Genomic DNA, 27,679 nt, shown 5'->3' with positions numbered 1-27,679 from the left:
TAACTGTCAAATTTGTTTCAATCTACCTGAGAATCCTTATCTTCAAAAAATTATTCAGTAAAACAAGTTGTGCTACATATCAGGGTGAACCAATATCCTGCTTTGAAGAAAAGTAGAGGGTTGAAATATTTTGAACCACTTAACCCGCTTCGGTTTTTTTTATATCTGTCGGCGTATCGTTGAAAAATTCTTGTTAGACTCGATTGAAATGCTAATAAACCTCGGAGAAGGACTTCTGTGATATTTTCATAATGTCAAACTCCATCACAGATGTAATTAAATGTATTCAGAGCACAGCTTGTGTTGTTCGAGTCAGCTGTGGACTGAAGCAGCTGTACATAATCTGACGTTATAATCGACTTGTTAGTAGTTTCTATGATTTTACAATTCGGGATTGTTAGAGACACTTTAATAGCAGCTTTTTTTTTTTCATTTACAAATAAGGATGCTTCTCTTTTTTTGGATCTGTTCCCTACTATATCACTACTTAATTGTCGATGGCATGTGTAACATGTAATTGTATGGCACTGACATCAATGCAGGCACCGACCCCATCAACATCTCATCTTTCGTTAGAATTCGTTTTGGTTTTTTTGACAGTTAAGCTGCTACTTTGTTGATATTTTCTACAACACCATTTGAGTAACTTTATATCTGACACTGATATATATATATATATATATATATATATATATATATATATATATATCAAGAATAATTAGAATCATGAAGTGGAACGTTGTAAAATCCGACAAAAATGTTAAAACCCTGATGAATCCAAGGACATGAGAAGTTTCATCGCTGTCACTATCCAAATGAAACCAAACTGTCTAATCCGTTTTCAACCTAAACAACCTGTCGAGTCCACTTTGGGATTTTTCTCCTGTCTCTATCTTTACCAAAACGTCAAGCTCTCAGACATCTGAGTCATTAAACGCCCGTCTCTTTCCTGGGTTTTCTAATTATATCCCAACTCTTCAAACCGTTCTTTTTGGAAGAAAGAAGAAAGGATGGCGGGCTGAAGAAATTCTTCGCTTTGTCGGAGTTTTTAATGTTATTTTCTTGCTGCTCCTCCCTCCTCTTTCCGTAGTCCATTCGTGGTAATCTGCGTCGTATCTTTGCATGAAATGACAAGGCCTGTACACTAGGGCATCTAATATGGCGGATGATTTGTGTCTCCGTCATTGTCCTCTTGCAATTTTCATTTGGTTTTTATTTCACGGCCCGGTTTTCAGCGTAGTGGATGAGGATCTTTGGAAAATTTACAGCATCTCCCTGCAGGATCACTCCGTTTGTGAGACAAAAACGTTTTTACAGTTGGTACAAAACGTTCCTGTTTGTCGAAAGACAGAACTAACAGAATTTGAAAACTGGAGTTTTATGGAAAGGAGTATTCTATTGCAAGAATTTGATGTGGACAAAGAAACGAGAAATTATGTACGACAAGTAAATGGAGCAGTTTTTTCAAAAGTTCATCCAGTTCCTCTCAAATATAAACCTTATTTGGTGGCGATTTCTCGAGGAGTGGTGACCGAAATTCTTGATTTGAGTGACACTGTCTCAGAATCTCAAGCATTCATAGACTTTGCAGCGAGAATTAAAATAATACCAAACTCTATTGTGCTATCACATAGATACGGCGAACATCAGGTAAGGTTTCGTCATTCTACTGGTTCGTTCTGACTGCTTTTATTTGGAATCTTATTCTTGTGAATTATTTAAACAAAAAGCTAATAAATAAGAGCGAGGACTCAGACGCAGTCCAATAAGCTTGAAATTTATTATTTTCCTGGTACTTTTCTTGGCTGGATTGACTTATTTTTCTTTGCGTAGTTTGGCGATTGGGCAGGTCAACTAGGAGATGGACGTGCTGTGATTTTGGGGGAATACACTAATAGGTGATGTATATCTGCAGGTTACAATAAACGCTATTCTTTGGTACGTACTTGTTGCGTGTGTTTTATACAATTCTTTTGGATGTGATGCAACCCTCCACGAGATACCAAAGCCCAGCTGTGAAGGAAACTTCTTTTAGTGTTTCTAAAACAGTAATAACATTGGTACCGATAATCCAAGAGTTTAAGTCATAAATTTCATGAAGCTTTTATTCAAATGAAACAAGACTTTATATATGTATATATATATATATATGAGTCATTTCCACTAGCATTGCACATAGCTCACTAGGCTTTTGTAGTTTTATCACTCTGGCATGGCTTAGACGATACCACAAATGTGGGATCGTTCGGGGTAACCATATCTGTTCTCCCTTACCCTCATCAGTGCTGCACTGATGAGGCCCAGAAGGCTGAAACGGCTGGTACTGTCTGAAGTTATATAATTATATATATATATAATATATATAGTTATATATATATGTATATATAACTATATGGTCAAAAATATTTCTGACCATACGAAACAGAGCTGTCATAATAAAACAATGAACGACCTCTGAAGTCTTGAACCAGTTTGTTATAATTAGATACATACATACATATACATACAGTAGGTAGCGATCAAACAAGACGACACATGGTTTCTGTTACTCGGGGTTTCGTGCTTACTCACTCATCAGACAGACGAGTGTGTAAGCACAAAACTCCAAGTAACATATATATATATATATATATATATATATAACTGCAGACAGTACTGTTTCGGCCTTCTGGGCCTCATCAGTGCAGTGCTAATGCTAGGATGGAGGAGAACCAATATGGTCACCCCAAACGATCCAACCTTTGTGGTGTCGTCTAAGTCATGCCAGAGTGCTCAAACTAGAGTACACTAGCGAGCATGCGCAATTGCAGAGCAATGACTCATCCTAGTTAGAGTGCTCAATTTGGACATGAAAGCAAAGCTTTGTATGCCAAAGAGCTATATCTAACTGCAGACAGTACTGTTTCGGCCTTCTGGGCCTCATCAGTGCAGTGCTAATGCTAGGATGGAGGAGAACCAATATGGTCACCCCAAACGATCCAACCTTTGTGGTGTCGTCTAAGTCATGCCAGAGTGCTCAAACTAGAGTACACTAGCGAGCATGCGCAATTGCAGAGCAATGACTCATCCTAGTTAGAGTGCTCAATTTGGACATGAAAGCAAAGCTTTGTATGCCAAAGAGCTATATCTAACTGCAGACAGTTTTTTTTTTTTTTTTTTAAAATATAAAAGCCTGGAGACCAGGCGGTTTTATTTCATCAATGATATCTATTTACAATTCTAATTGATTAAAGTATTCGAATTAAATTATGAGTTACTTAAGTATTTACAGGTCTCCATTAACTAATGACATTTTCTCTTACAGGCGGCACGAACAGCGCACGGGCTATAACAGCCCGGAGTAAGCGCCCACCTGTAAGAGCTAACAAAGTTCTATTTACTATTTACAAAGAGTTTTGTCCCGACCATGTGGGGCGCAAACAGCGCGCGGGCCTGTAGCCCGGAGTAAGGACCCCTCATGGGCGAGGTTTAACAAGTTTTATTATATACAAAGGTTCAGGGGGGAGCAAGAGAGGGAAAGAAGACAGGTTTACCAGCATCGGCCGAACAAAATGCGTTTTTAAAAGACCAAAAATTCCTTAAGGTATCAGTGTCGCTGCTAAGAATTCTGAGTTGGACATCTTTTTTAATTGAGTCGATAATCGCGTTGGAGCTCAAAAGAGAACCTTCGAAGGTAGCTTTATTTCTGGCAAGCCAACACCAATATATGATGGTTGCCTTGAGAAAGTTAGATAAGGATATACTGGTGGTAGATTGGTCTAGGGAAAAGGGGTAATAGATAGAGGTAGGGGAGATAGAGAAGGGGGAGTCGAGTAGAACACGAAAAAGGGGAGAGAAATAGTCCCAGACTTTCACAACTCTGGGACATCCCAAGAAACAGTGTTCAATAGTTTCTGTTTTACCGCAGATCGCGCATTTGTCATTATTGATGTATCCCCAAGACTTTAGGAGATATCTTACGCGGATCATTCTATGGATCAATAGCCAAATTAGATCGTTCTTCTTGTTCTCAATTAGCTTTAGGCGAGACTTGCGCCACACCCAGGCCCAACGATTGATGGGGCGGTCTATAGCAGACGCCCAAAAACCGGAGCACCGGGGTGCAACGCAGACGGGGTCAAGCAACAAAAGATATAAATTCTTACTGGTGAGTAAATCAGGTAAGGCACCAGTTTTCTGATGCAAGGTACGGAAATTATCTAAACAAAGCCGGTAGTAATTGGAAGGAAGGAAGGAAGAGGGGCCAGAATTTGTGGGAAAAGAAAAACGGGGATCTAGAATAGTTAGCTTATGTCCTAAAAAATATCGAGCTAGGTAATGCCATTTGGATGTGCCAAAGTCATCTCTTAAACTGGAAAAAACAGAAAGGCGCAGGCTAGCGCACTTAGCTTTGAAATTAACGACGTTGAGGCCCCCAGAGGATGGGGGCGCACAACAGCGATCGCGACTTACATTTTCCATTTTTCCTTTCCAGATAAAAGGCCAAATGATCGACTTAAAGCTATCGTGCACCCAACGGGGTGGGGGGATGACTTTAGCAACGTGCCATAAACGGCTTGCGCCTAAAGTGTTTACAATTAAGGTTCTACCGATAAAAGACAGGTCTCTTTGTTTCCAAAGATTTAGAACCGAACTTAGTTTGTCTAATTTGGCCCGCCAATTGTCGTCGTCGACATTGACGAGGCCGTTTGAGAAGTAAACACCAAGCACTCTCATTTTAGTGACCCATTTGAGGCCATAGGGAGATTCAATTCTAGTTCGCCATTTTCCTAACCACATTGCTTCAGATTTGGACGTGTTCAGTTTAGCGCCAGATCCTTGTTCAAATTTTGATACGACTCGGAGAAGTGAAGAAAGAGACCTTTCGGATTTTAAGATGCAAGTAGCATCGTCAGCGTACTGGGATATTTTATATTGAAGGCCCCCTGCTCCGGGGAGCAGGAAACCTTCAATATCTTTACAATTACGGATTTGCGTTGATAATACTTCTGAAACTAGCACATACAGGAGAGGAGATAATGGGCATCCCTGTCTCACCCCTCTTCTTAAGTGGACAGGGGGGGACAGGGAGCCATTAACAATGATTCTAGAGAAGGCTTTAGAATAAAATAGTTCGACCCACCCACAAAAGGAGGGGCCGAAACCAAATTTACGCAATACTCTCATCATGAATTCGTGGTCAACTCGGTCAAAAGCTTTTTCTTGATCTAAGGAAATGAGAATACCTGGTTCATTAGTTTTGTCAATCATGTCAAGGGCATCACGAAGTAAGGCCAAATTTGAGAAGATAGTGCGGCCCACCACGCCGCACGTTTGGTCTGAATGCACGATGGAGTTCATGACTTTTTTCAATCGTTCAGTGATGATTTTAGATGCTAACTTGTAGTCAGTGTTTAACAAGGAAATTGGGCGCCAATTTTTTGCGAGGCGTCGATCATCTTTTTTGTGGATGAGTCGTAGGAGGCCCTCGTACTGGCTATCCGCGAGGGAGCCAGCAAGAAAGGCCTCGTTCAAAACAGAAAGGAGAGATTCGCTCAAATCGTTCCAAAAACACGAGTAAAATTCTGTTGGGAGACCATCAGAACCGGGTGACTTGCCGGTCTGAAGGCCTTCCAATGCAGTAAGTAATTCTTTATTAGAAAAAGGGCCTTCACATAGATTGCGCTCATAATCAGTCAGTGAAAATTCGAGGTCGTCAATTATTTTAGTTTGAATTCGCATATCAAGAGGATCTTTGGTGAATAAATTCTTGTAGAAATTGGTTAAAATTCTTTCAAGATCATTTTGAGAATTTCTGAGAACACCGTTCTCGTCAAAAAAAGATTCAAAACTATTCATGTCAGCTCGTTTTTTCTCCAGACGGAAGAAATAGCGTGTTGGTTTCTCGCCTTCTTCGAACCATTGTGCTCGGGAGCGGACTTTAGCTCCTTCGGCTTCTTTCGAGATTAGAGAGGACAATTGGCTTTCCAAATCGCTAATTACACCTGGGTTATTTAAGCGATTAGAATGTAAAGCGTTTTTAGCATGGGTTAATTGCTTAGTAATTAGGATTCTTTTGGCATTTGCTGTTCTCTGTTTACGGATACAGTATGAAATACTTGTTTTGCGGATTTCAATTTTTAGAGCATCCCACCACTCGCGAAGGGAGGCGAATTCGGGGATTTTAAGCTTAAAGTTGTTAATCGATTTTGACATAATGTTTTTAAATTCTACATCTGAGAGTAAAGAGCTGTTGAACTTCCAAATTCCAGGACCGTGATTAGAAGGGTTAGTCGTTAGTTCAATTTTTACAAAGTCATGATCGGATAGGTCGTATACGCATGGAAGAATATTACATTCCGTTACTAGGGTTAAGCCTTTAGCGACGAGAAAGCGGTCAATTCTAGATGCCTGGGTATGGTCTTTGTTAGACCAGGTGAAAGTTACTTTGCGCGGGTTGTTTTTGCGCCAAATGTCTGTAAGTGAGAAGTCAGCACAAAGGGATCGGAGAAGTTTTTGATCAGACAATAGGATGGCGGAACAATTTAATTTATCTAGGACATTGTCTACACAATTAAAGTCACCCCCGATCACTAGATCCCCTTGGGGGAGAAAGTAATTGTGCAGACAAGAGAAAAAACTTTTACGATCCGAAATAGTATTGGGAGAGTAAATGTTTACTAAATTTAGTTTAGAATTATAGTAGTCAATGAGTAAGCTCAATATTCTTCCTTCGGAATCGGTCAAAAAACGGATAATTCTGCCTGGGAAGTTTAGAGAAAAGAGGATGGCAACACCGGCAGACCTGCCAGTCCCGAAGGACCACAGACATTTGCCGCGCCAGAGTGTTTCGAATTCCTCCGCTTGTTTTTTACATGAGACATGTGTCTCTTGTAAAAAGAATATGTCACAGTTTGAATAATTTAATTCTTGAATAATTTTCCTACTTTTTCTAGAAGACCCGAGTCCTCGCACATTTAGAGAAATCATTTTAAGCTTACTCATCGAGTTTGGTTAATAAATAGATAAGCAAATTAATAGATAAATTAATGTCTGTACCGCCTTCTCCTGACTCTTTCCCATCCGTCGTCGCTATCAGTATCTGAATAATCGCGGCGAGAAGATCTGTCTCGGTCGTCGCGCTTGCGATAGCGGTCACGGTCGCCTCTTCTCTCTTCCCGCTCATCTCTTCGATCATTCTTTCGGTCACCTCGCCGTTCGTTCCCTCGCTCATCCCGCCGTTCATCCCCTCGCTCGTCTCGCCGTTCATCTCTTCGCTCATCCCGCCGTTCATCCCTTCGCTCGTCTTTTCTTTCTGAGTCCTTTTGTCGCTCGTCGCGTCCCTCAGGGGGCTGTTTCCTTTCTTCCTTCGTTTGCTTCTTTCGCTCTTCGTCCTGTTTACGTTTGTCTTCCTTTTCGCGTTTTTCCTTCATGCGTTTCAGTCGTTCATCCCGCTCCATTTTCTTCTGTTCCTCCGTTTTCTCTACCTTCGCACCGGCATCAATATTTGCGCTGAAGAGAACGAACGGGCAGCTGTCAATGAGATGTTCGTCTGACAAACAAACTGAACATTTAGCCCCTTCCTCGCAATCTTCGGAACGGTGGCCAGGGCGCTCACAGTTAAAGCAACGAACTGTTGAGCATTCCCTGGCCAAATGGCTCTCATCACCGCAGTTTCTACACGATTTAGGCTGGTTCGGGTACCAGATACGTATCGTCTCACCGGCCACGCGGATAGTATTTGGGATCTTGTGGGCGATATTCATTCTGGCCGTTCGCACTCCGTTTTCGATATGTTGCGCGATTAGATCACGGCGGAAGCTGAGGACACGGCCATAGTGGCTAAGGCGGCCAATTAAGGCCGTATCCGGCAGCTCCGCTGGCGCCTCATATATTTTCACAATTGCAAGACGGTTCTCGCAGTCGCCAAGAAAGGTTTTCAGCCCCTCGATCTCAACGTATGGGGTTTCAAGAGCAGCCTCCTTCGCCGCTCGCGATACAAAAGAGACTACCCAGGACTTGTTCGAACTTTTCTTCTGGATTGTGGCGATTGAATCAATGTCAATGCCAGCGGCATCAAAGCTCTCCAAAATAGTCTGGGAGGTAACCAAGGTATCCACGGAAAAATACACTGACCGGTCTTTGATGATCTTGGTTTGCCCTGAGCCCATAAATGGTACGCCTCTAAAACGCACACCACTGTTTTCAAGGAGTTTTAAGGCCTCCGGGACGTCAAGCTCGGACGCTGTTACCCAGGTTCCGTCGGTGGTACTGGTGAACTGCTCATTAAATTGGCTCTCCTGGCTTTCCATTATCAAAACTGAAAGAAAAAAGAGAATACTGATTTTCATAGGCTAAAAGGCCGAGAAGCTTATAACTGTTTCGGCCTTCTGGGCCTCATCAGTGCAGTGCTAATGCTAGGATGGAGGAGAACCAATATGGTCACCCCAAACGATCCAACCTTTGTGGTGTCGTCTAAGTCATGCCAGAGTGCTCAAACTAGAGTACACTAGCGAGCATGCGCAATTGCAGAGCAATGACTCATCCTAGTTAGAGTGCTCAATTTGGACATGAAAGCAAAGCTTTGTATGCCAAAGAGCTATATCTAACTGCAGACAGTACTGTTTCGGCCTTCTGGGCCTCATCAGTGCAGTGCTAATGCTAGGATGGAGGAGAACCAATATGGTCACCCCAAACGATCCAACCTTTGTGGTGTCGTCTAAGTCATGCCAGAGTGCTCAAACTAGATGATGGGATGGGAGAGATGATGGGATGGGAGAGAGGTGGGAACTTCAGTTGAAAGGCTCAGGGAGAACTCCTTATTCAAGGTAGGTACCTCATACTTCATATTCTCCACATCCTTAAGGTTTAGTGTTGATTTGAAACTAAATGATTTTACCATGTAAATCACTTACCATCATCTATTATCCTTTATTAAAAACTGGATCATTGGATAATGCAATTCAAGACTTTTTATTGGCTTAGCCATTATGGTATATGAGCCAATATACCATAATCTACAAATATGGTAAGCATATGCATCAGCTTAACTTAGAAGGGAGCTAAAAAAATTTAGTAAAATTTAATATTGAATTTAATGTTTTCAATAAAACAATTATTCCACTCGCGCTTGTTGGATAGGAGAGGATTATAGCCTACTCGGTGCTACGCGCCTCTTTGGCTATCTATCATCTCATATCCAACACACGCTCGTGGAATAATTGTTAATTGTTGCATTATAAAGAATAGGTAACATTTGGAACTCTGAGTATATAGGTGAAACCTCTTTCTTTCTGTCAGCCATTTGCTTTGATAATATATGTTAAAGATGCTTTTTAAAGTGGAATTCTTTTTCTAAATAAATTGTATTGATCAGACACGGTGATGGACGTGCAGTGTTGAGGTCATCTGTGCGTGAGTTTCTGGCCAGTGAAGCCATGTTTCATTTGGGTGTACCAACAAGTAGAGCAGCCAGTGTTGTTGTGAGTGATGACCTTGTTTGGAGGGATCAGTTCTATGATGGACATCCCAAGGAAGAAAAAGGTGCACATTTGTGTGGATAGTGAATTTAGGATTGCTTAAAATGTAACAACACTAATGTGAAACAAAACTTTCTTTCCAGTTCTGTTATATCTAATATACTAAATTAAAAGGTCCTTTTATTTCAGTTGTGATTGTTTTACGCTTAGCAAAATCTTGGTTCAGAATTGGCTCTCTTGAAATTTTGGAGCGCAACAGTGAAGAAGCTCTTCTTAGGTGTGAGGGAAATTTTGCTCATTTTGTACATGAGTAAAGCATGTCTCACTAATGTATGTTTTAAGTTTGTAATAGTTTTCGGGAGAAGTTCAAAATGATGCCATGGTTTGTATATCTTTTTGTGGCTCTGGCACCTCTGATAATGTATATATTATTTTGAAACAGACAATTACCTGTAATACTGATTGCTTGGGGACTTTGCCATTTACATTCATGTTAACTCCTACCACTAGGCTCGCTGCCCATTTGTGTCCACATGCATTGTATCAATTTGAATTTTATTGAATAAACCTGGAACGGCCAATTTATTTGTTTTACAGAAAAGTTGTGGATTTTGTCATTGAACATTATTTCAAGGATTTAGTCAACAAGACCAGGAAGTACTTGGTAAGATATTTTCCTTTTTTCTAAACTGAAGCAGCTATTAGAAGGCCTTAAATATTAATTTTCTCTTTAAATAACAGTACAATCTGATCAGAGAGTATTAGATTTTGAAAACTTTTGATGCAATTAGAACTTGCATAATTTCTTCACAGCAGGTATTTTCTTCATGGCTTGTACAATGCAAATAGTTTAACTGCTTATTTTTGTGTGATATTGTACCATAGCCTTACCCCATAATACTAAGATGAGGTCATTAAACTTCATTTTGATCTCAGAGTTTCTTTTCAAGAGTAGTTTCCATGACAGCAGACCTGATTTCTAAATGGCAATCTGTTGGCTTTGCTCACGGTAAAATATGAAGTTGAAGAACAAATTAAACATTCTGTCATTCAAGGTGTTTCCATAAAGATTTTTTTTAAACACAACTTTAATTATGAACTTTTTTCTTTTTTTGGAGGTGTCTGTAATACAGACAATTTTAGTTTGTTGTCAGTTACCATAGACTATGGTCCTTTTGGATTTATGGATGACTTCAACCCAGGTAAAGAGAAAAACTTTCATGAAATTTGACATATCTGGGATTTGATTCCAAATTAATTTTGTTCAAGTCAACTGGAACTATTTTGTGTTATAATTTGTCTGACAGTTTGATGATCTCTGACTGCAGACTTTGTTCCTAACACATCAGATGATGAAGGAAGATATAGTTACAAGAATCAGCCAAATGTTGGATTTTTTAACTTAGAAAAATTGCTCCAAGCACTAAAACCAATACTTGAAGATTACAATGAGTAAGTCTAAATAAAATTGTTTAACGTTATCACGATTATTTTTAACCTTTAATGGTGATTGTTGAACATTGAAGGTTTTTGTTGAATATGTCAGCTGTATTTCCACAAGTACTTGTTCACTAGTATCATAGAGTGCACTAGTATCGCAGAGGTCAGTGGTTCAAATCCCGTTCAGGCCTGATTTTTTTTTTTTTTTTTCAGGTCTGATTTTCGCTATTGCATAAATAGCGCTATCTACTGCGAGGATCGTGCATCATACGTATCTAATACCGCAGTTTAAAATATATGAACTTTATATATTTCATTGTATCAGTACTTGTTCAGTTTGAAATTCACAAGTCTCGTAATTCCCATTGATTCTTACTTGTTTTGTTGCAATATCATTCGCTTTTTCATTGCAGAGGAGAGAAAGTTCTTTGGAATTATACAGATATATTTAACCAGAGGTGATGTGCAAGTGCCTTATCATTGTCAGAATTCCAAGCTACAACCCTTTTTCTTCCTTTTTTTTTTTATCGCATTGGCAATCAGAAAGAAAAACCTTTCAGCTGGTTAATTTAAGGTAAAAGTCACCAATTTGACTACTTCAATTATATGTGGTCAAAACTTAAAGTGAGGCGAACATTTGTACAATTTTTTTGTAAAACAAGGGAAGCTTCTTTCTCTTCGGTTGAACGAGATGTCGCATTCATCTCCTTTATTTCAAAGACAAGCAGTGTGACTGGCAATATTCTCTCCGGCGAATTAAACTTTTTTTCAGGCGACTATTTCAACATTTTCAAAACTCTGGGACGCCAAATGTCGACTCTGAAAGGCGCTAAGCTAAAAGCCCTGAAATTGTTTTGCGATACCTTATTGAAAACTTCTACGAGTACGCTAATACTGTATCGATAAAAACTTCCTCCAGCCAACTTGAACAGTGGTTAGGTAAAAGACAGGATTTTTAAATCTGCAAGGACAGTTTTTCACTCAACATCGCACATTTGCTTAGAAAGGAAAAGAAATTACTAGAAACAAGAGATCCTCAAATCCTGTGTAAGCGTTCAATAGAACCACAACGAATTTGCGCTTTCCTGGCAGCTGGTATCTTTGAGCGAATAGAAATCAAGAACATGACGGAATCCGAATTTTTTTTTACGACAAACAAAAGAATGGTTCCGGGGTCAAAAATTAATGGCAGCTTAAGATGTAGAAAAGGTGTTGTGGCAGTTTTGAGATGCACAATTTTGTGATTTTAGGTTTCTGGATGTATTTCGTCGCAAGCTTGGTTTACTTAATGAAGATGAAAATGACGAAATGCTTATTCGCTCTTTACTTTGGGTAAGTTGAATTTTTTTTAAGTCATGTCGTAACCGCAATTTTTGTAAGAAAAAAGAGAACATGGGGGTCAATCTCTGTAGGAATTATGTTAGCTTGAGGACGTTTCTCGTCTAAGGGGCTTTGAGAAGGAGGTGAATTTTCCCTTGAGAAGTCACTGCATTTTATCTTTTCATATCAACTCGTATTCATGTTGTCTGTTGTTTCTCTTCAGATAATGTCCGCTACTCATGCAGACTTTACTATGACCTTCCGAGAGTTAAGTGAAGTATCTTTGTATGATGTTCAGTCAAACCGCTTGCCGAGAGAATCTTGGGCACTCAAGCAACTACAAACACACAAGAACTGGAGAGACTGGTTAGCACGCTTGCTGACAAGGCTCGGTTGTAAGTATTGTCCGTAGTCTCTAATGGTTGGATATAAAACTGACATTTACTCCATACAGGATTTTGTTTAATTAGGTATAGTGACACTGATGTTGACAAGGGCAGAAGAAAACAAATGCAAGGTGAATAATGTGATTACTTAACCCGTTTGGTTTTACGCCGGCGAAGAAATTACCATAAGCCATTTCTTTTTACGCAACATTGATAAAGTTCGTACTTCTCCAAAGTTGCAGCTCAAGCAGGGGAAAATGAAAGCGTTATGTTAGCAAAATGTCTACAACAGTGTAAGAATTACATAAGCTTTGTCGATCGCTGCTGGAGATTTTCTCAGATTAGTCGTTTAACTTCAGATATTTTAATCCTCTGCACATACTGAGTGACTTACTTTTTATCCGTTGATGTCCGTGTCCTTCTTTTAGAAGTAAATCCTCGCTATGTTTTACGTAACTGGATGGCAGAATCAGCGATACAAACAGCGGAAAGGAACGATTTTTCAGAGGTGGGATATTCCTTACTTTTTTGTGTTCCTCTGTGCAGGGACTTTAATAAAATTATTTTGTTGTTGAATGCCTGTTAGCAGTATCCAATTTTATGTCTATCCAAGACTTTGCCTCCAACAACATGTGAAAATAAAGAAAGATTTTGTTTTCGTTCTTTCGTGAGAACGTGGGACAAAGAAAGAATTTTGAGTCTCCCTAAGAAATCGAACTACAGACCTTGTGATTCCGCGCTCCGATGCTCTACCACTGAGCCACAAAGACTCAGAGCGCTGAATCCGATGGTCAGCGGTTCGATTCCTCATGCGGACTCGGAATCTGAAGGTCAGCGGTTCGATTCCTCATGGGGACTCGGAATCCGAAGGTCAGCGGTTCGATTCCCCATAGGGAGTCGGAATCCGAAGGTCAGCGGTTCGATTCCTCATGCGGACTCGGAATCCGAAGGTCAGCGGTTCGATTCCTCATGGGGACTCGGAATCCGAAGGTCAGCGGTTCGATTCCTCATGCGGACTCGGAATCCGAAGGTCAGCGGTTCGATTCCTCATGGGGACTCGGAATCCGAAGGTCAGCGTTCATCGAATCATCGACCGGAACCTGCCACAACCTCCAGTGCTGAAATCTCCCAGTCAGATGAGCCGTACACAAGCAGAAGTGGTCACGCGGTTCGCTGCCCTCAAAGACTTAACTTATAGAGTCACAAATTGACACTTGTACAAATATGGGTACAGTGATCTGTCATCCCTGCTGTTGAGTTGGATTCCCTATTGTTCTTATTGACTTGAGGACATTGGACATTTGTTGAGTTCTGCATTATTAATTTTAGGACATTACATTATTGACTCTAGAACGTTTAGAGTTGCCTCAGCCAGGGTTTGTTCCTGAGCCAGGGTTTGTTTCTTCCTTTCACATATGAGAAGAGAGATGTAATGTATGCGGCCGATACCGGCCAGCGGTTTATATTTGTATCGCATGCTCACAAGGTCAGAATTAAACAACATGGCTTCTTTATGTTACAGGAGGTTTACTAAGCACTCAAGAACCTCTAGTTGCTCTCGTCTATCTCCTCGCGCGACTCTTATGCTTCTTTCGTGCTTAGCAACCTCCCGCGTAGATCCATAGCTCAATAGTGTACTGGTACTTTGTGGTGTTTACAATTTGCTAATTGGGCTACAACTCCAATATCTTTTCCTTGCAGGATGGCAAGAGGTCAGCTCAGTTTGAACAGACCCTACTAGTGACTGAAACTGGATGTGACATTCTGACAATCAGACCTGATGACAATGGAAGACCGCATTTCCTGTCTCAGATGTAAAGCTTGAAGAAGACATACTGAACATACTGAACAAGCAGCAAATGCACAGCAACTGTGTATTAACGTACAGGAACATATCTTACGTAATAAGCTGAATAGTACATAGATTTTGATCGATTGTGATGATCTCACGAGGGACTGATGCATAGATGACGTCACCATTGCTATTTCAATCGAGTTTTTCATCTGTGGTAATCAACGTCAAATTCAAATAAACGATGTCATTAGTGGGGTCATTTTTTGTGGAAAAAATCATTTCAAGTCAACATAAAATTACATCGACAGTTTGTTAAGATACAGGCAATCAGTAACGGTTTGAAAACTAACTTGTAAGAAGACTGTTTTATTTTATGTTTTCTCTTCAATAGGAAGTCCTGTTGATAACCGTGGGAATCCCTTGTAGTTCTTGTTGGCAGAATAAGTGTCAGGGCGACATCGAGTTTTATAGGGGTGGGGTGGGTGTGTGGGGTGTGTCAATTAAAGGTGCATGTCATCTTTCTTAAACTTTTTACGCGAATTAATTGCGTCTAAACTCCACGTGCTTCCTCTTGCAAACGATGTCACTGTAACATTGTTTTTGATGTTTTAGGATGAAGAACAGTTTTTTTGAGGGTTTTAAATGTTTAACATCCAACCTGAATTGACATGACAGAATGTCTACCAAGACAAACAATAGAATGTCAGTTTAAAAAATGGAAACTTCATGTAACGTACAGACCTTCCATGCCTTAGCTTGATCATCTACTAACCTTAATCAAAAGAGAACTGTATAGCTCCCAAGTATCGCCGTAAATAAATAAAGATTAGTATAATGCAACGTGGTTGTGTGGACCTAAAGATGTGTAACAGACTAATAAAACTGACGAGCTCAAAATTTGTGTTGTTTCAAGTAATGTTGCCAAAACTCCTGTGATACTCTTCCAAGAGTGAAAATATATTTAAGCTGACTGTCTTCCTCGATCGTCATTTTTCTTCCGAACAATCTACGGGAGAGAAATGAACATATTTTCGCGTCAAATAGAGGCCACCGTTCATATATATGTTTATATTCATAATCCAACAAATCTTTTTGCTCGCGCGCGATTGGTCAAAATGTATCACTTGACCGAATATTCTCAACTAAAATGGGGCGATATCCTAGGATATACCCCAAGTGATACTCCCTAGTTTCAAACCCTACGCCCAATATAGGAAACTCTGAGCATCAAGTTTAATTCAAGATGATAAACGTCGTGTGGGTGTTACAGAAGAGGGAACATGTTTTTTTTGTTCATAAAATCTTATCAGAGAACCCTGAAAAGTGAATACCCCACGCCGCAAACGGGAAGCCGTTCGTAAACATTTGTCACGCGCGTTGAAAATGTTTGAAGAATATGAGCCTCCATTTGGCGCGAAAACATGCTCGTATATCTGTTCCTGGGCAATACCTGTTCCTCGCAGCTCACAGTTTTTTTCGAGCTTCGCTGAGTGTACTGTACCCTCAACTAAATCATAAATTGAAGCACTTTTTTAATTAAATATTTTTTAAGTTTATCAGGTCACTTGAAGTAGAGCAAGTTGTGCAAGTTTTTTTACTCTTTCAGTTTTGATGCCATCGGTAAGCGTTGTGTACTTAGCAGTGTTCCTGTTCTACTGCAAAGCTTGGGTATGTTGCTCTAAACTTCCAAACAATGTGACCTTTTTTTATTTTTTTCATACTTTGTGGCTTGTTTACTTTAAACAATCTATGCTCCTACCCTTTCAGTCAGTCTGCCGAAGGCCTCCTGGCGTAGTTAGACTCTAACGCAGGAATCGTTGGCCTGTAAACAAGATAACATCTATGTATCCTTTTATTGTTGTTCATTTGGTCACTAACTTCCTGTCACTGTATTTCTGGCCTGAGTCGGTGTCAATACCAAATGTAATGACACCTTCCTGACATTTAATTTATTTACGTATGATTAATTTATTACGTATTATTTTTACTACGTATTATTTAATTTATTTACGTATTTATTTAATTATATTTACGGCTTGTTAGCTCAATTGGTTAGAGCGCTGCACTAGTATCGCAGAGGTCAGTGGTTCGAGTCCCGTACAGGCCTAATTTTTTTCAGGTCTGAATTTCGCTATTGCTCAAATAGCGCTATCTACTGCGAGGATCGTCCATCATACGTATCAAATACCGCAGTTCAAAATATATGATTTTCATATATTTATTCTATCTCATTTATCACTTTCACGGGTTCATTACGAATCAACTTAACGGCCTGCTCTCAGTTGGCTTGTTAGCTCAATTGGTTAGAGCGCTGCACTAGTATCGCAGAGGTCAGTGGTTCGAGTCCCGTACAGGCCTGATTTTTTTCAGGTCTGAATTTCGCTATTGCTCAAATAGCGCTATCTACTGCGAGGATCGTCCATCATACGTATCAAATACCGCAGTTCAATATATATGATTTTCATATATTTATTCTATCTCATTTAATTTATTACTATTCTTCTCTGTAAACTGGCCAATTTCATTGAATTATCGCCCAGGGCGCTGACGTGCAATTCGGTTTGACGCTCGGCCGTACGTGGGGTTAGCTAACTTACTCAAAGTCTTTAATTGCCAACCCCTTAGTCCCTTTAAGGTTCCCTTTCATGCCTTGTGATATGATGAAGGATTCCAAGTTATAAAGCCTCAATTAAAACATTGGAACCAACCTTCGGTTCCCTGTTCGAACTTTGTTGGCCAGTGTGCGTTCAGCTTTTCTTTTCCAGTAGATCTCAGCCATAAGCGTCACCAAGGCAACAGCTACTCCAGCACTCAGCACAACATAAACTCCCAACATGCTCTTCAGACTGAGTCGCTTACGAGACAAAGCTGTTAACAAGATTTATAACTATTAAACACTCTTTATGTAAGAGAAATATAAAGCAACACGAAAACAAATTAAAAAAAAACAACAACAATAACAACAGCATTAAACAAGACCTCACGAAATATTACACGTGCGCCCAAGATAAGTGTAGCCAGTTTTTCACTTGTCATCATAGGGAAGTAAAAAGGATTGAAATTCTAGTGTTGATCGTAGGCAGTGAAAGGAAGTAAAAAAATAGTATATCGTATTATTGCGTATCTCGTTCAGTGCCCTTGTCTAAAATAGTCAAAAACCTTATTGACTCACTTGTGTCTTCATCCTGAGAACAAAAATTGGCATCATCCCACCATTTGCGCTTCAGTGAGTCCAGAAACTGATTCTCGTGAAGGTGCAAAATGGTCAGCGTAAATTTGTCAGTATGAGGGTCATGCGCTCTGAAAGTTAGGGCGAAACCTTTGGCTGTGGTTAAACCTGGAACTGAAAATCAGAAATGTACACAAGTTAAAAGAACTGTCATTTTCGACTTGAACGGTTCTGAAAAATATTCACGTCTTATACCTGAACAGTTAACCCTTTTTATTGCTGTAAAAATTTTGGTAAACGATTCAGGATTTAGTAAACAATTGAACGGTTCTGAAAAATATTCACGTCTTATACCTGAACAGTTAACCCTTTTCATTGGTGTAAAAATTTTTAAACAATTCAGTCCGACAAAAGATCGTCACAGCTATTGGCATTATGAGCGGGCTCTTTCACGTGGGTGGAGTCATTTTACAACATTTACCTACTCTAAGGTCACATGGCCGCTTCATGGCAAAGTATCTGAGGACTGGTCCGTCATAAATAAATGCAAAATTATCCTTTTCTCGAACCCATTGAACTCCCACCCCGGCGCTTTTTACTAGTGTTTTATCTGCTTGGACCCTTTTCCAAATCTTCATGTGCGGCTGGTACTGAGTTGTCCTAAATGTTGTGGAAACACTGGTGGAGGAGACAACTGCCAATTTGTAGGAGGTTTTTAAGATATCGTTCAGACTGTTGATCGGCTGAGCTGCATTTTTCACAGTAAGGAAGGCGGCAAGATTGGCTGTGTATGTTGAGACCCAGACAAGAATACAGAACCAGTAGCAACCGGTCAGAATTCGACCTAAGATGAAAAAAGGACAAACTCGCAATTAATAAGACAATGGGGTTCGTGTTCGCCAGGATAAATGTGTTTTGGGCTCCACTTGAGAGTCATTCTGGCCTGAGCCGTTAGACTGTATTACTCAATAACTGTATTACTGTTTTGATCACTTTGGGAGGCATTGATAAAAAAATAGCTGAAAACAAAATGATCACGCGAGCGTATGAGCAAGTTAAATTGCATTTTAGCCCTTAAAATCTGCCACAATGCATGACAAAGTGATGAACATTCCATTGAAATCTCTTATTAAATAGTATATGAAACTGGTTTATTACTGACACACAAAAATCAACTTTGTTAGTTTTCTACCCATGTCAATCCAAATTCTTTAATTTATCGTTGATAGATATTGATATGTTAACAAGAGACGACCAAGGAGCAGTGCCTTAGTAATGAATGCACTAATGAGTTTATAAAACTTTAGAAGAACTTGAGAAGCCATTACTGCATTATTTTAGTGGCTAGCTTAAAGAAGGTAACTAAGTAAACAACTACGCGAACGTGTGAGCAAGCTTAGATCTCTATTCCAGCCCACGAAATGCGCATAATGCACGATGAAATGATAATCATACCGCGTTGCGTTGGTTTCTCCTTCGCTCGCAAAACCAACGGATCAACGAAATAGGCATAGCAGAGATAGCACATGTTATAAATCAGTCTGCAGTTTATCGTATGAGTGGTGATCTTTGCAGTATGGATAGCTGTGCTAACATTACCTGATAATATGTATGAAAGTGATCCTCGCAGTAATTAATAAACCCTACTTATGTAGTAGTGGAAATAAGGCCTCAAAAAAAATTCAGGCACGTCTGCGAATTGAACCCATGACCTCTGCGATACCGGTGCAGTGCTGTACCAACTGGGCTAACATGCCAACTGGGAGCTAGTCATTATGTTGGTTCTTATTAAACCCGTGGGTTAGGGTGATGGTTATTCGTACGGGTTTAATACCGAACCGACATAACGACTAGCTCCCAGACGGGTTTAATACGAACCATTCATGAAACCGCAGTACGCATATTTAATTGATTTATTTCACTTCGACTGGTTTAATACGAACCAACATAACGACTAGCTCCCGGTTGGCATGTAAGCTCAGTTGGTAGAGCACTGCACCGGTATCGCAGAGGTCATGGGTTCAAATCCCGTACGGGCCTGAAATTTGTTTTCAAGCCTTATTTCCGTTACTACGTAAGCAGGGTTTGTTACTGCGAGGATCGCTTTCATACATTTCATGAAACTGCAATACACACATGATTTTTTTATATTCAAGAGTTCGTTGATTACCTGATAAGTTCCTCGGTGTGCTATCTCCTCCTTGCTGCAGCATACAAGCCACAGAAAACCACACGCTGTTGAAGAAATTAAACTCCTCTGACGTTCCTTTGCCAGTTTCATCTTTGTATCCATAAGGACTGTAGTAATTTAATACAAAGACAGCAACAGAGATGAGGGCCACTACACCCAGAGTAGCGATCCAAACTCCATTTTCAAATGGATCCATGAACTGCAGTAAATCAGTTGCCTCTGTTGATGTTTTCTTCACCAGTAGATCGTCAGTGTAATACATGTAAGGAACAGTGAAATCCACCACCTTTTCTCGGGTTTCAGTGATGGCGATGGGCGCAGCTACCATGTTCGCATTCTTATAGAAGACAAAAGTGAAAGTTTTGGTCTACAGTTAAGCGTTTGAGAACTAAGTCGGGGTTTATAGAGTTAAACTGCCACACTCGCACTTCGTGCTGCCTTCCGCCTATTTTAATAAGGCTTCATATAAAGCTGAATATCCTTTACGTGCATTAATGTCAGTTAGACTTCATTTCTTTAGGCAAGGTTACGGTGGTTTCCGTCTAAGTCACGATATTATCTGCTGTAAATATTTAGTATTTCATCTAGATCTGGTGCTTTTGGAGAAAAGAGTCAACTTTCCAGCTAATTACCCCGTTTATAATTTCTCCTATCATGCCGTTCCAAGTTCCATTTTCCGTCAATGCTCCATAAAATCCATCTGGTGAGGGGTACATTTCATATGTGAACCCGAGTAATCGAGACAGCTCCTTGAGAAGATCAATAGAATATCCTTGGAGTGAATTCGTCCCATCTTCATTCTCCTTTGGCATTATGAATGGTGGCTCCTATTTTGTATTTCATGAAGAAGACAAGTGTTAAACGAGTGCCACTAGAGAGTTTTGCGCCCCTCCCTTCGCGCCGTCTCGCGCTTGCCTCCGTTCGACTACGCCCGTTCTGGAGAGAGCTACTAGAGAGAGATAGAATATACAGAAAGGCTGAATTCAGAGTATTTGATCTCAGGTTCGCTATTACATAACTAGTAATAAATTGTTTTAAAATTGCCATGAGGCATAAAAAGATTTAAAACTTTCTTGAACGTCGCGATAATCACTATCATCCTTCTCCAAGCTACCCAAGCTACTTCGTGTAGTAAATGAAAACAACTTTCAACACACAAGCAACTTGCTCAATACAAATACCTTAACATATACAATCCTGAAATGCCTCCCTTTTAATTCTCCATTACTTGATGATCCTGGTAAAGTGTTTGGTAATGGATCCTTATAAAGAACTGCTCGTTTCGTTGAATTCCACCAGCCAATCTATCATGAAAAAAGAAAAAAACCAAAATATACAAAGAAATGAGACGAATGTTGGCCAGGAAAGTGTTAATTGTGGTAGCTTGTGTAAATGTTTGAAATAGGGAGGGAATTGATAGAAATGACAGGCAAAAGGTTTAATCATTTTAATTTTTTTTTTTTCAGTATTCAAGTTAGGTAATTAGAGCTGTGGGTGACCTAATAAGTTAAACCCCGAAATCTTCAATTTGGTCAGTTTTATCTCACCTTTTGGAAAGAACCATTTTGAAGATTTAAGATTTCCAGACAGACGTCTTTTCGGTTTCCGCTGTCATCAAACTGCACAGACCCAGTCATACCGTTGAATTTAACCTGATTAGAGATAAACGAAGTAACTAAACATAAAAAGATCTGGTAACTCTCATTTACAAATTACATGAACTCCGCGAGTAATCCGTGACGTAATCCGTGACGTAATCCGTGACATTGAAAGACCGGCACGAAGTGCAACTGGCAGAGTAATCTATGAATACTGATACAACACTTTCATTCTTTCCCAGAATTCTCTCTTGTGATACAAGGAACAGCGCGCATTCAAATACAACCACACGTGGTGAATAAGTAACATTTGGAAAAAAAATTTGCATGTAAACGCGCTCAACAGCGGCTTCCTAGAAAGATCCACCGATAATAAGATACACTTCCCAAAATTTGAATTCTGTGAAATTCATACTAAAGACGTCTTTCTTAAAGTTTTGCGTAACATGAGCTGACAGAAATAATTCAACAATTCAGAGCAGAGTTATCACCTTTCTCATGCAGTTAAACATCTCTTCAGTATCAGGTGACAGTATATGATTTCCATTCATTGACAGACAAGCCTTCTCATCTAAAGCTTCGGTAATAACCTTTATTGCATCGTGTGCCACAGCAACATAATCCTGAGGAAACATTTGTACGATTCTATTTATAGAAACCCCATGATAACAGACGGTAGAAATGAAAAGAGTGAAGAACTTTTAAATCATTGTAGGACTTGTAAGCTTCAGCTTGCCACCTAACTCGTATGGCGCTGGCCTGCAGTCGTGTTGCGCAGGTATATGAAACACTCAGTTAACTGTCTTAACTCGCCTATTACTTCTTACCTAACTCTTCTTACCTAAGTCGTATGGCGCTGGCCTGCAGTCGTGTTGCGCAGATATATGAAACACTCAGTTAACTGCCTTAACTCGCCTATTACTTCTTACCTAACTCTTCTTACCTAACTCGTATGGCGCTGGCCTGCAGTCGTGTTGCGCAGATATATGAAACACTCAGTTAACTGTCTTAACTCGCCTATTACTTCTTTAGTTGACATTGATTTATTTGTCTTGTCACTTTTAGTGAACATCAAATGATGCTTGACTGTGATCTTACAACAAATATTATCAACAAGAAAAGAGCGATCGGCAAACTGCTTCTTGAATCTTTTACTATTCACCAAACTTGACCTAACCAGTCAGCTAGTTCTTGTGACAAGAAAAAGGTTATAATTACGTCTTATTTAACAATTATTCGCCGAAGGCGAGGTGAAGATCGTCGAATAATCCCCGAAACGAAGTCGAAGGAATTATTCGACAATATTCACCGAACCTGAGGCTAATAATTGTTTTAGTACAATTTCAAAGCTGAACAACAGAGAAATTTCTAAAATCATAACATTTTAGTAACATTTATTAACATTTCATTTGAACATTTTATATAAACCGCGTGGAGCGGTTTATATAGCGTCATCTAAGGAACCGCTCGACCAATCAGATTGCTGGAAACTCTTTGCTCAGCTCTGAAATTATACTAATGTTGTATAGAACTGCCAAAAAAAGAACATATAAGATATAAATAAAACATCAAGACTATGGCTGGTCTAATAATCATTACTGCAAGGAGAATATTTATTTGTCTAACAATCTCATGACTCGTGAGTTTACAATACCTTTACCTTGTTGGTAGAGTTGAATTTTCCTTGTTCTGATGATCCAAAGTGTTTATCAACAAAGCTGCTTTTAAATGGGAGCTTAAATGCCAGGACTACATGGTCGGGAATACTTCTCTGGTTTTGGGATACCTGTGCAAACAAGCGAGTAAAAATCATGTTCAAAGTCTTAGTATTTCACTCTTAATCAAGGGCAAAACGCTTTTAAGTCCTGCCTACTCAAGTTAGTTACCTGTTCTTGGAGTATCCACTGATACGGAAAATGTCTTTGACAAGGAACCTGACACAAATAAAATTCAAAAACTGTAACTGTGCATGACTCCTTCGTAACTTTTACTGACTACAAGTTTTTTTTTGCCCAGCAAAACCTAATGTACTTCTGCAAGAGAAAATCTCTTGATTTCTGGTAACGATGGAGAGCAGAAACATTGGTAACGTATCTTCAGCTCATACTTTATGGATAGTGAAACTGCTGAAGGCTAAGAGACTTTGCACGAGTTCTGAAAAAAAGAAGATCGAACGTGGCACTGAGTAGATCATGCACAATGACGTCACTCTCGAACTGAGAGATCAGCCTTAAACGTGAAAATGAGAAATTGTTCTTCGTAGGAAAAAGAAACAATTGTTATAGTGAGCACAATGTTGTAGCTGGTGTTGATCCTCACATCCACTACTATAGTAAATCAAGTCAATGCATACAAACTGTTCGAATGAGGCCTTAAGCTGCTGTCTAAAATTAAAATTTAAAATGCAAGCTTTCGTTGATCAACTGATGATGCCATTGATCGGCGAAAGCTTGGATTTTAAATGTTACTGTTAGACAGCAGTTTAAAGCCTCATTGAAACAGTTTGTATGTTTTTTAACTATGCTGCTGAAGGACAACAAGAACAGATTATCAAATTAATAAGTGTGGATATTTGAAGACTTCCCTAACCTGTTGCAGGATCAAATCTGTGTTTTCCTTTCCTGTGTAGAGTAGAATACCCTCCGGTTGGTAGCTTTGTATCTGTCCTATTATTTGCCAAATTTTTTTTTGTCTATCTTCGGCGTCTTTTGTCTCTGCCATCTGGATTAAATCCATGGTGAGTGTTGACTTCTTATAGTTGAGATAGAAATATCCAGCCTCAACAAAGCGACTCTCTATGCAAACAGACAAAAAGAGCCGTATGAAGGCTAAATTTTGAAACATAAGCTTAACTTGCCACTACCCCGGGAAAGTAAGAATATACACCCTGAAGATTCCTGGCAAGAGAAAGTGAGTATAGGTGGGTAGCATGGCAAAAAAAAGTAATGGGAAAAATAACATGAGCGGTGTACTTCACGCAAAGAATTGTGGGTATCAGTTTCAACACCAACTACAGGTATATAGGTTTTCTTATTTTGATTGATGGGTTCTCTGTCATAGCATCATGCTAGTATATTCAAATTACCATCAAAGATCAGTAGAAGTCTCCTCCATTTCAGTATGTTCAGTACATCAAATGTTGCATGCGCGAAATATCTGTATCCCGCTGACATATCCACTGCTCTCTCACATTGGTCAAACTTCCCGCCGCTTCCATGGAGACGTATTACAGAAACACCCATTACCAATGAGATTGCGCATGCAGATGCTCTTGAATAGCTTCCCTCAATGAGTGTGGTGATGTTTTGTTGGTGAATCCCTGAAACGGCTGCAATGAATGATGTTTAACCTTTTAAATTGCCTTGTAACCATACCAGCTATCTATCATCCATTTTACTGAGTTCATTTTAATAACGGTTGTTAAATATTTCAATAGTCTTGTACCTATGCCAGCTCTTTTATTTATAATGAATTTTATTTTTGTCCCAAGCTCCTTAATTTTGTTTTACATCTCATTATATTTGCTGCAATGATTAACCGAACAGGCGTAACTATTATCTTTATTTGTACCTTTTATGAAAAACTGTCCTCAACCAGTTTGGTTAGAATATATAATTTTTAATAGGGAATTATACATAAAATATATATAATGTTATCGTAGGTTCATTCTCCTGTTTTGTGACCTCATGATTGATGACTCATGCTATGGTAGTATTTACATGAAGGTTAGTATCCAAATCTCGTAGAAAGAATGATATACGAGGGCAAATGTAAGGAGCTACGCATCTCATTTCCAAGTTCCCCACCTGACTTCGACCCAATTGTGGTGAATAGTAAGGAGTTAGAGTACGTTCATAGAGCTAAGATGTTAGGTGTCACCTTCTCCGTCGATCTCACATGGAACGCACGTGTAGATGAGATAGTAAAGAAAGTCAACAAGCGGCTTTACTTCTTACGCCGATTAAAGCGCGCCCAGGTTAAGTCTAAGGAGCTCGTTTTATTCTATCTTACATGTATTAGATCTGTTATGGAATACGCATGCGCGCTCTTTCACAGCAGCCTACCTCAATATTTATCAGTTGATTTGGAAAGATGCCAGAAGCGCGCATTACGTATAATTTTCCCTCATAAAGAATATGACGAGGCGCTATCGTGCACTGGGCTTATCTCGCTGCGTGAGCGGCGCGAGAATATTGCCAACAAGCTCTTTTCCAACGTTCTTGCACCAAATCACAAGCTGCATAAGCTCCTGCCGCCCAGGAATGTATCTAGGATGGACTTAAGGAAAAAGCGCGCTTTTAATTTACCTGTGGTTCGAACGAACAGGTACCATGATAGTTTTATCTTTCATCATTTACGCACGCTTTGAATAAGTTGATTCTATTTATGTAACCTAATTTTTAATATGTTAAAACTATGTTACCATTTTTATATATTTCTTAAATTTGTAATGAATACATAATTCAACCTTCGGTTGCAATGTTTTTCAAATAAAACTGTCTATCTACCTATCTGTCTAGTCTATATACCCTTTATCAACATTTCTTACCTCGGTCAAATAGGCCTACAGAGGTTGATGTATTAAAAACCTTTAATATTATTGAGATGTTGCTTTTTGTATTACTATGAGCCACAGCAAACTTCAACGCCTCATATTCTTCAGTATTTCCATTATCTATAAATCCTATTTGGCGACAAACAGAAAAAGAAATAAGGTAAAAAGATCTATTTTACAAAATTCAAGTAGCAAACCCGGAAGAAAACAAACATGATTTAAACAGCTACAGAGCTTCATGAAACCAGCTTCCTCTGTTAGTATGCTTCTATCATTAAGCGTTGAACAATTTATCGTTAAATTCTTTACAATATCCTGTGGGTTTCTTTTGCTGATTTTGTGGTTTGTAGCTCTGCTGACCTTTTTCCAAAATTTCTCCTATCCCGCGTATTGGTTTAACTGAAGCTTCAAAAAATAATTCACTTTGACACGCTTAATTAACAAAATGAAGAAGAGTGAATTAACTTAATTTCCCCCCCGAAACGGCACAGATATCGAAGAGAATAGCTTGTAATTTAATCTGATTCCTCCACTTAATGTGGTTTCGGTGTGGTAAGATGGTGCTAATTGTCAAGATGATCTTGAGAAAACTAGAACCGTTCTTAAACTAACACAATTTACCTCATTCGGTTTTTTCAGGGTTTGGTTTTGTTCCAAGCATGAATACTTCAATAAAGTAAGTAGCTGTATAACTTACCACATGTAAAATTTCTCTCATCTGCAGATACTAGCAAAACAAGGCTGGAACCTAGAGTTATTATAGCCATTTTGAGGCTTCGCGCGTCCATGTTTGCCTAGCAAGCTTTTGAGGACCCGGAGTTTTCAAAATTAACATATTAGCTGTTGTCTGGTTAACTTTGCTGTATCAGGAATTATACATGATTAATGATTTACGACATAAATATTTCTGATGAAATCAGTTTATTATTTATACGAAGAATCCCACCTGCAGGAGTCTTGTTCAATACATTGTTAACTGAAAAGTATTTTCTTAAGAAGAAAAATAAAATATTCTTTATCGTTATCTTGGGTAGATATACCGTACAAGTAAACTGGACGGATGTAAAATTGCATGCTTGTGACACTGTGTGTTAAGCAAATCATAACTGTCAAATTTGTTTCAATCTACCTGAGAATCCTTATCTTTAAAAAATTATTCAGTAAAACAAGTTGTGATACATATCAGGGTGAACCAATATCCTGCTTTGAAGAAAAGTAGAGGGTTGAAATATTTTGTACCTGGAACTTGTACTCCCAAATAGCCAGGCTGACGCTGGGAGATATAGAATAACTAATTTGTAGTGCTAATAATCTACGATAAATATGTGAAGTCAGAGAAAACAATAAAGAAACAAAGAAACAATAAATGTAAATAGTTCAAGATCTTTTCAGGTGGTTTGGGGTCTTCATGTTCTGAATGTCCCTTATGGCTAATGATTTAAAAGAAGTAATGTTCTTAGCTTGGACTGTTTGAGTTGACAGTTTATTCTATACCCGAATAGTTCGTATAAACGGAGAATAACTGTGCGCCAAAACACTTGTGTGGGGCTGGAGCATGGCATGTTGGATCCTTGGTCTAGGAGCTGGTTTGATAGAAGGTGGGAATTGAAGATCTATGATATTAGTTTTGATTTTAGAAAAAAGAGTCACTTGGGCCAGCAAACGTCTGAATTCCAAGGAGTCCCAACCAGGTTGATTTACAAGATCTTGTGAGTTTGTAGATGAATGAAATGAATGAATGAAAAACTTTATTTAAGTGTCTATGTT

At 39.2% G+C, this 27,679-nt stretch overlaps 2 protein-coding genes and 1 pseudogene across 2 annotated transcripts; 1 reads left to right on the top strand and 2 right to left on the bottom strand.

Annotated features, from left to right (window-relative positions):
* LOC148740617 (uncharacterized) overlaps window positions 1-27,679 on the bottom strand; it is a 1,045,961-nt pseudogene that overhangs the window by 137,132 nt on the left and 881,150 nt on the right.
* On the top strand, window positions 1,151-15,296 carry LOC148740653 (protein adenylyltransferase SelO-1, mitochondrial-like). The gene is made up of 15 exons (XM_088748885.1): window positions 1,151-1,650; window positions 1,834-1,898; window positions 8,742-8,807; window positions 9,356-9,522; window positions 9,648-9,735; window positions 10,056-10,122; window positions 10,395-10,467; window positions 10,577-10,660; window positions 10,787-10,910; window positions 11,312-11,356; window positions 12,149-12,230; window positions 12,442-12,613; window positions 12,689-12,735; window positions 13,033-13,112; window positions 14,306-15,296. Exons 1-14 carry the CDS (start codon window positions 1,159-1,161, stop codon window positions 13,036-13,038), a joined length of 1,578 nt encoding a protein of 525 aa, XP_088605011.1. The 5' UTR covers window positions 1,151-1,158; the 3' UTR covers window positions 13,039-13,112; window positions 14,306-15,296.
* On the bottom strand, window positions 15,091-27,108 carry LOC111327770 (glutamate receptor 1). The gene is made up of 16 exons (XM_088748878.1): window positions 26,610-27,108; window positions 25,907-26,041; window positions 24,443-24,685; window positions 23,947-24,152; window positions 23,244-23,291; window positions 23,018-23,143; window positions 21,849-21,980; window positions 21,307-21,411; window positions 20,941-21,063; window positions 20,392-20,586; window positions 19,739-20,096; window positions 18,050-18,412; window positions 17,572-17,742; window positions 17,108-17,267; window positions 16,159-16,221; window positions 15,091-15,405 (listed from the first exon to the last, which is right to left on the bottom strand). Exons 1-15 carry the CDS (start codon window positions 26,698-26,700, stop codon window positions 16,167-16,169), a joined length of 2,511 nt encoding a protein of 836 aa, XP_088605004.1. The 5' UTR covers window positions 26,701-27,108; the 3' UTR covers window positions 15,091-15,405; window positions 16,159-16,166.

Source organism: Stylophora pistillata, chromosome 2 (genome assembly GCF_964205215.1).
Source record: "Stylophora pistillata chromosome 2, jaStyPist1.2, whole genome shotgun sequence".
NCBI classification, from domain to species: Eukaryota; Metazoa; Cnidaria; class Anthozoa; order Scleractinia; family Pocilloporidae; genus Stylophora; species Stylophora pistillata.
This window is presented reverse-complemented; position numbering and strand designations above follow the sequence as displayed.

Excerpts from the sequence above, each read along its gene's own strand:
- LOC148740653 (XM_088748885.1), top strand. The coding sequence starts at position 1,159 with ATGGCGGATGATTTGTGTCTCCGTCATTGTCCTCTTGCAATTTTCATT. Across the intron at positions 9,736-10,055 it reads AGTGAAGAAGCTCTTCTTAG|AAAAGTTGTGGATTTTGTCA; the intron begins GTGTGAGGGAAA and ends TTTGTTTTACAG. Across the intron at positions 10,911-11,311 it reads ATACTTGAAGATTACAATGA|AGGAGAGAAAGTTCTTTGGA; the intron begins GTAAGTCTAAAT and ends TTTTCATTGCAG.
- LOC111327770 (XM_088748878.1), bottom strand. The coding sequence starts at position 26,700 with ATGGACGCGCGAAGCCTCAAAATGGCTATAATAACTCTAGGTTCCAGC. Across the intron at positions 23,144-23,243 it reads AGTGGATACTCCAAGAACAG|GTATCCCAAAACCAGAGAAG; the intron begins GTAACTAACTTG and ends TTGTTTGCACAG. Across the intron at positions 16,222-17,107 it reads GTTCGAACAGGGAACCGAAG|GCCAACGATTCCTGCGTTAG; the intron begins GTTGGTTCCAAT and ends TCTTGTTTACAG.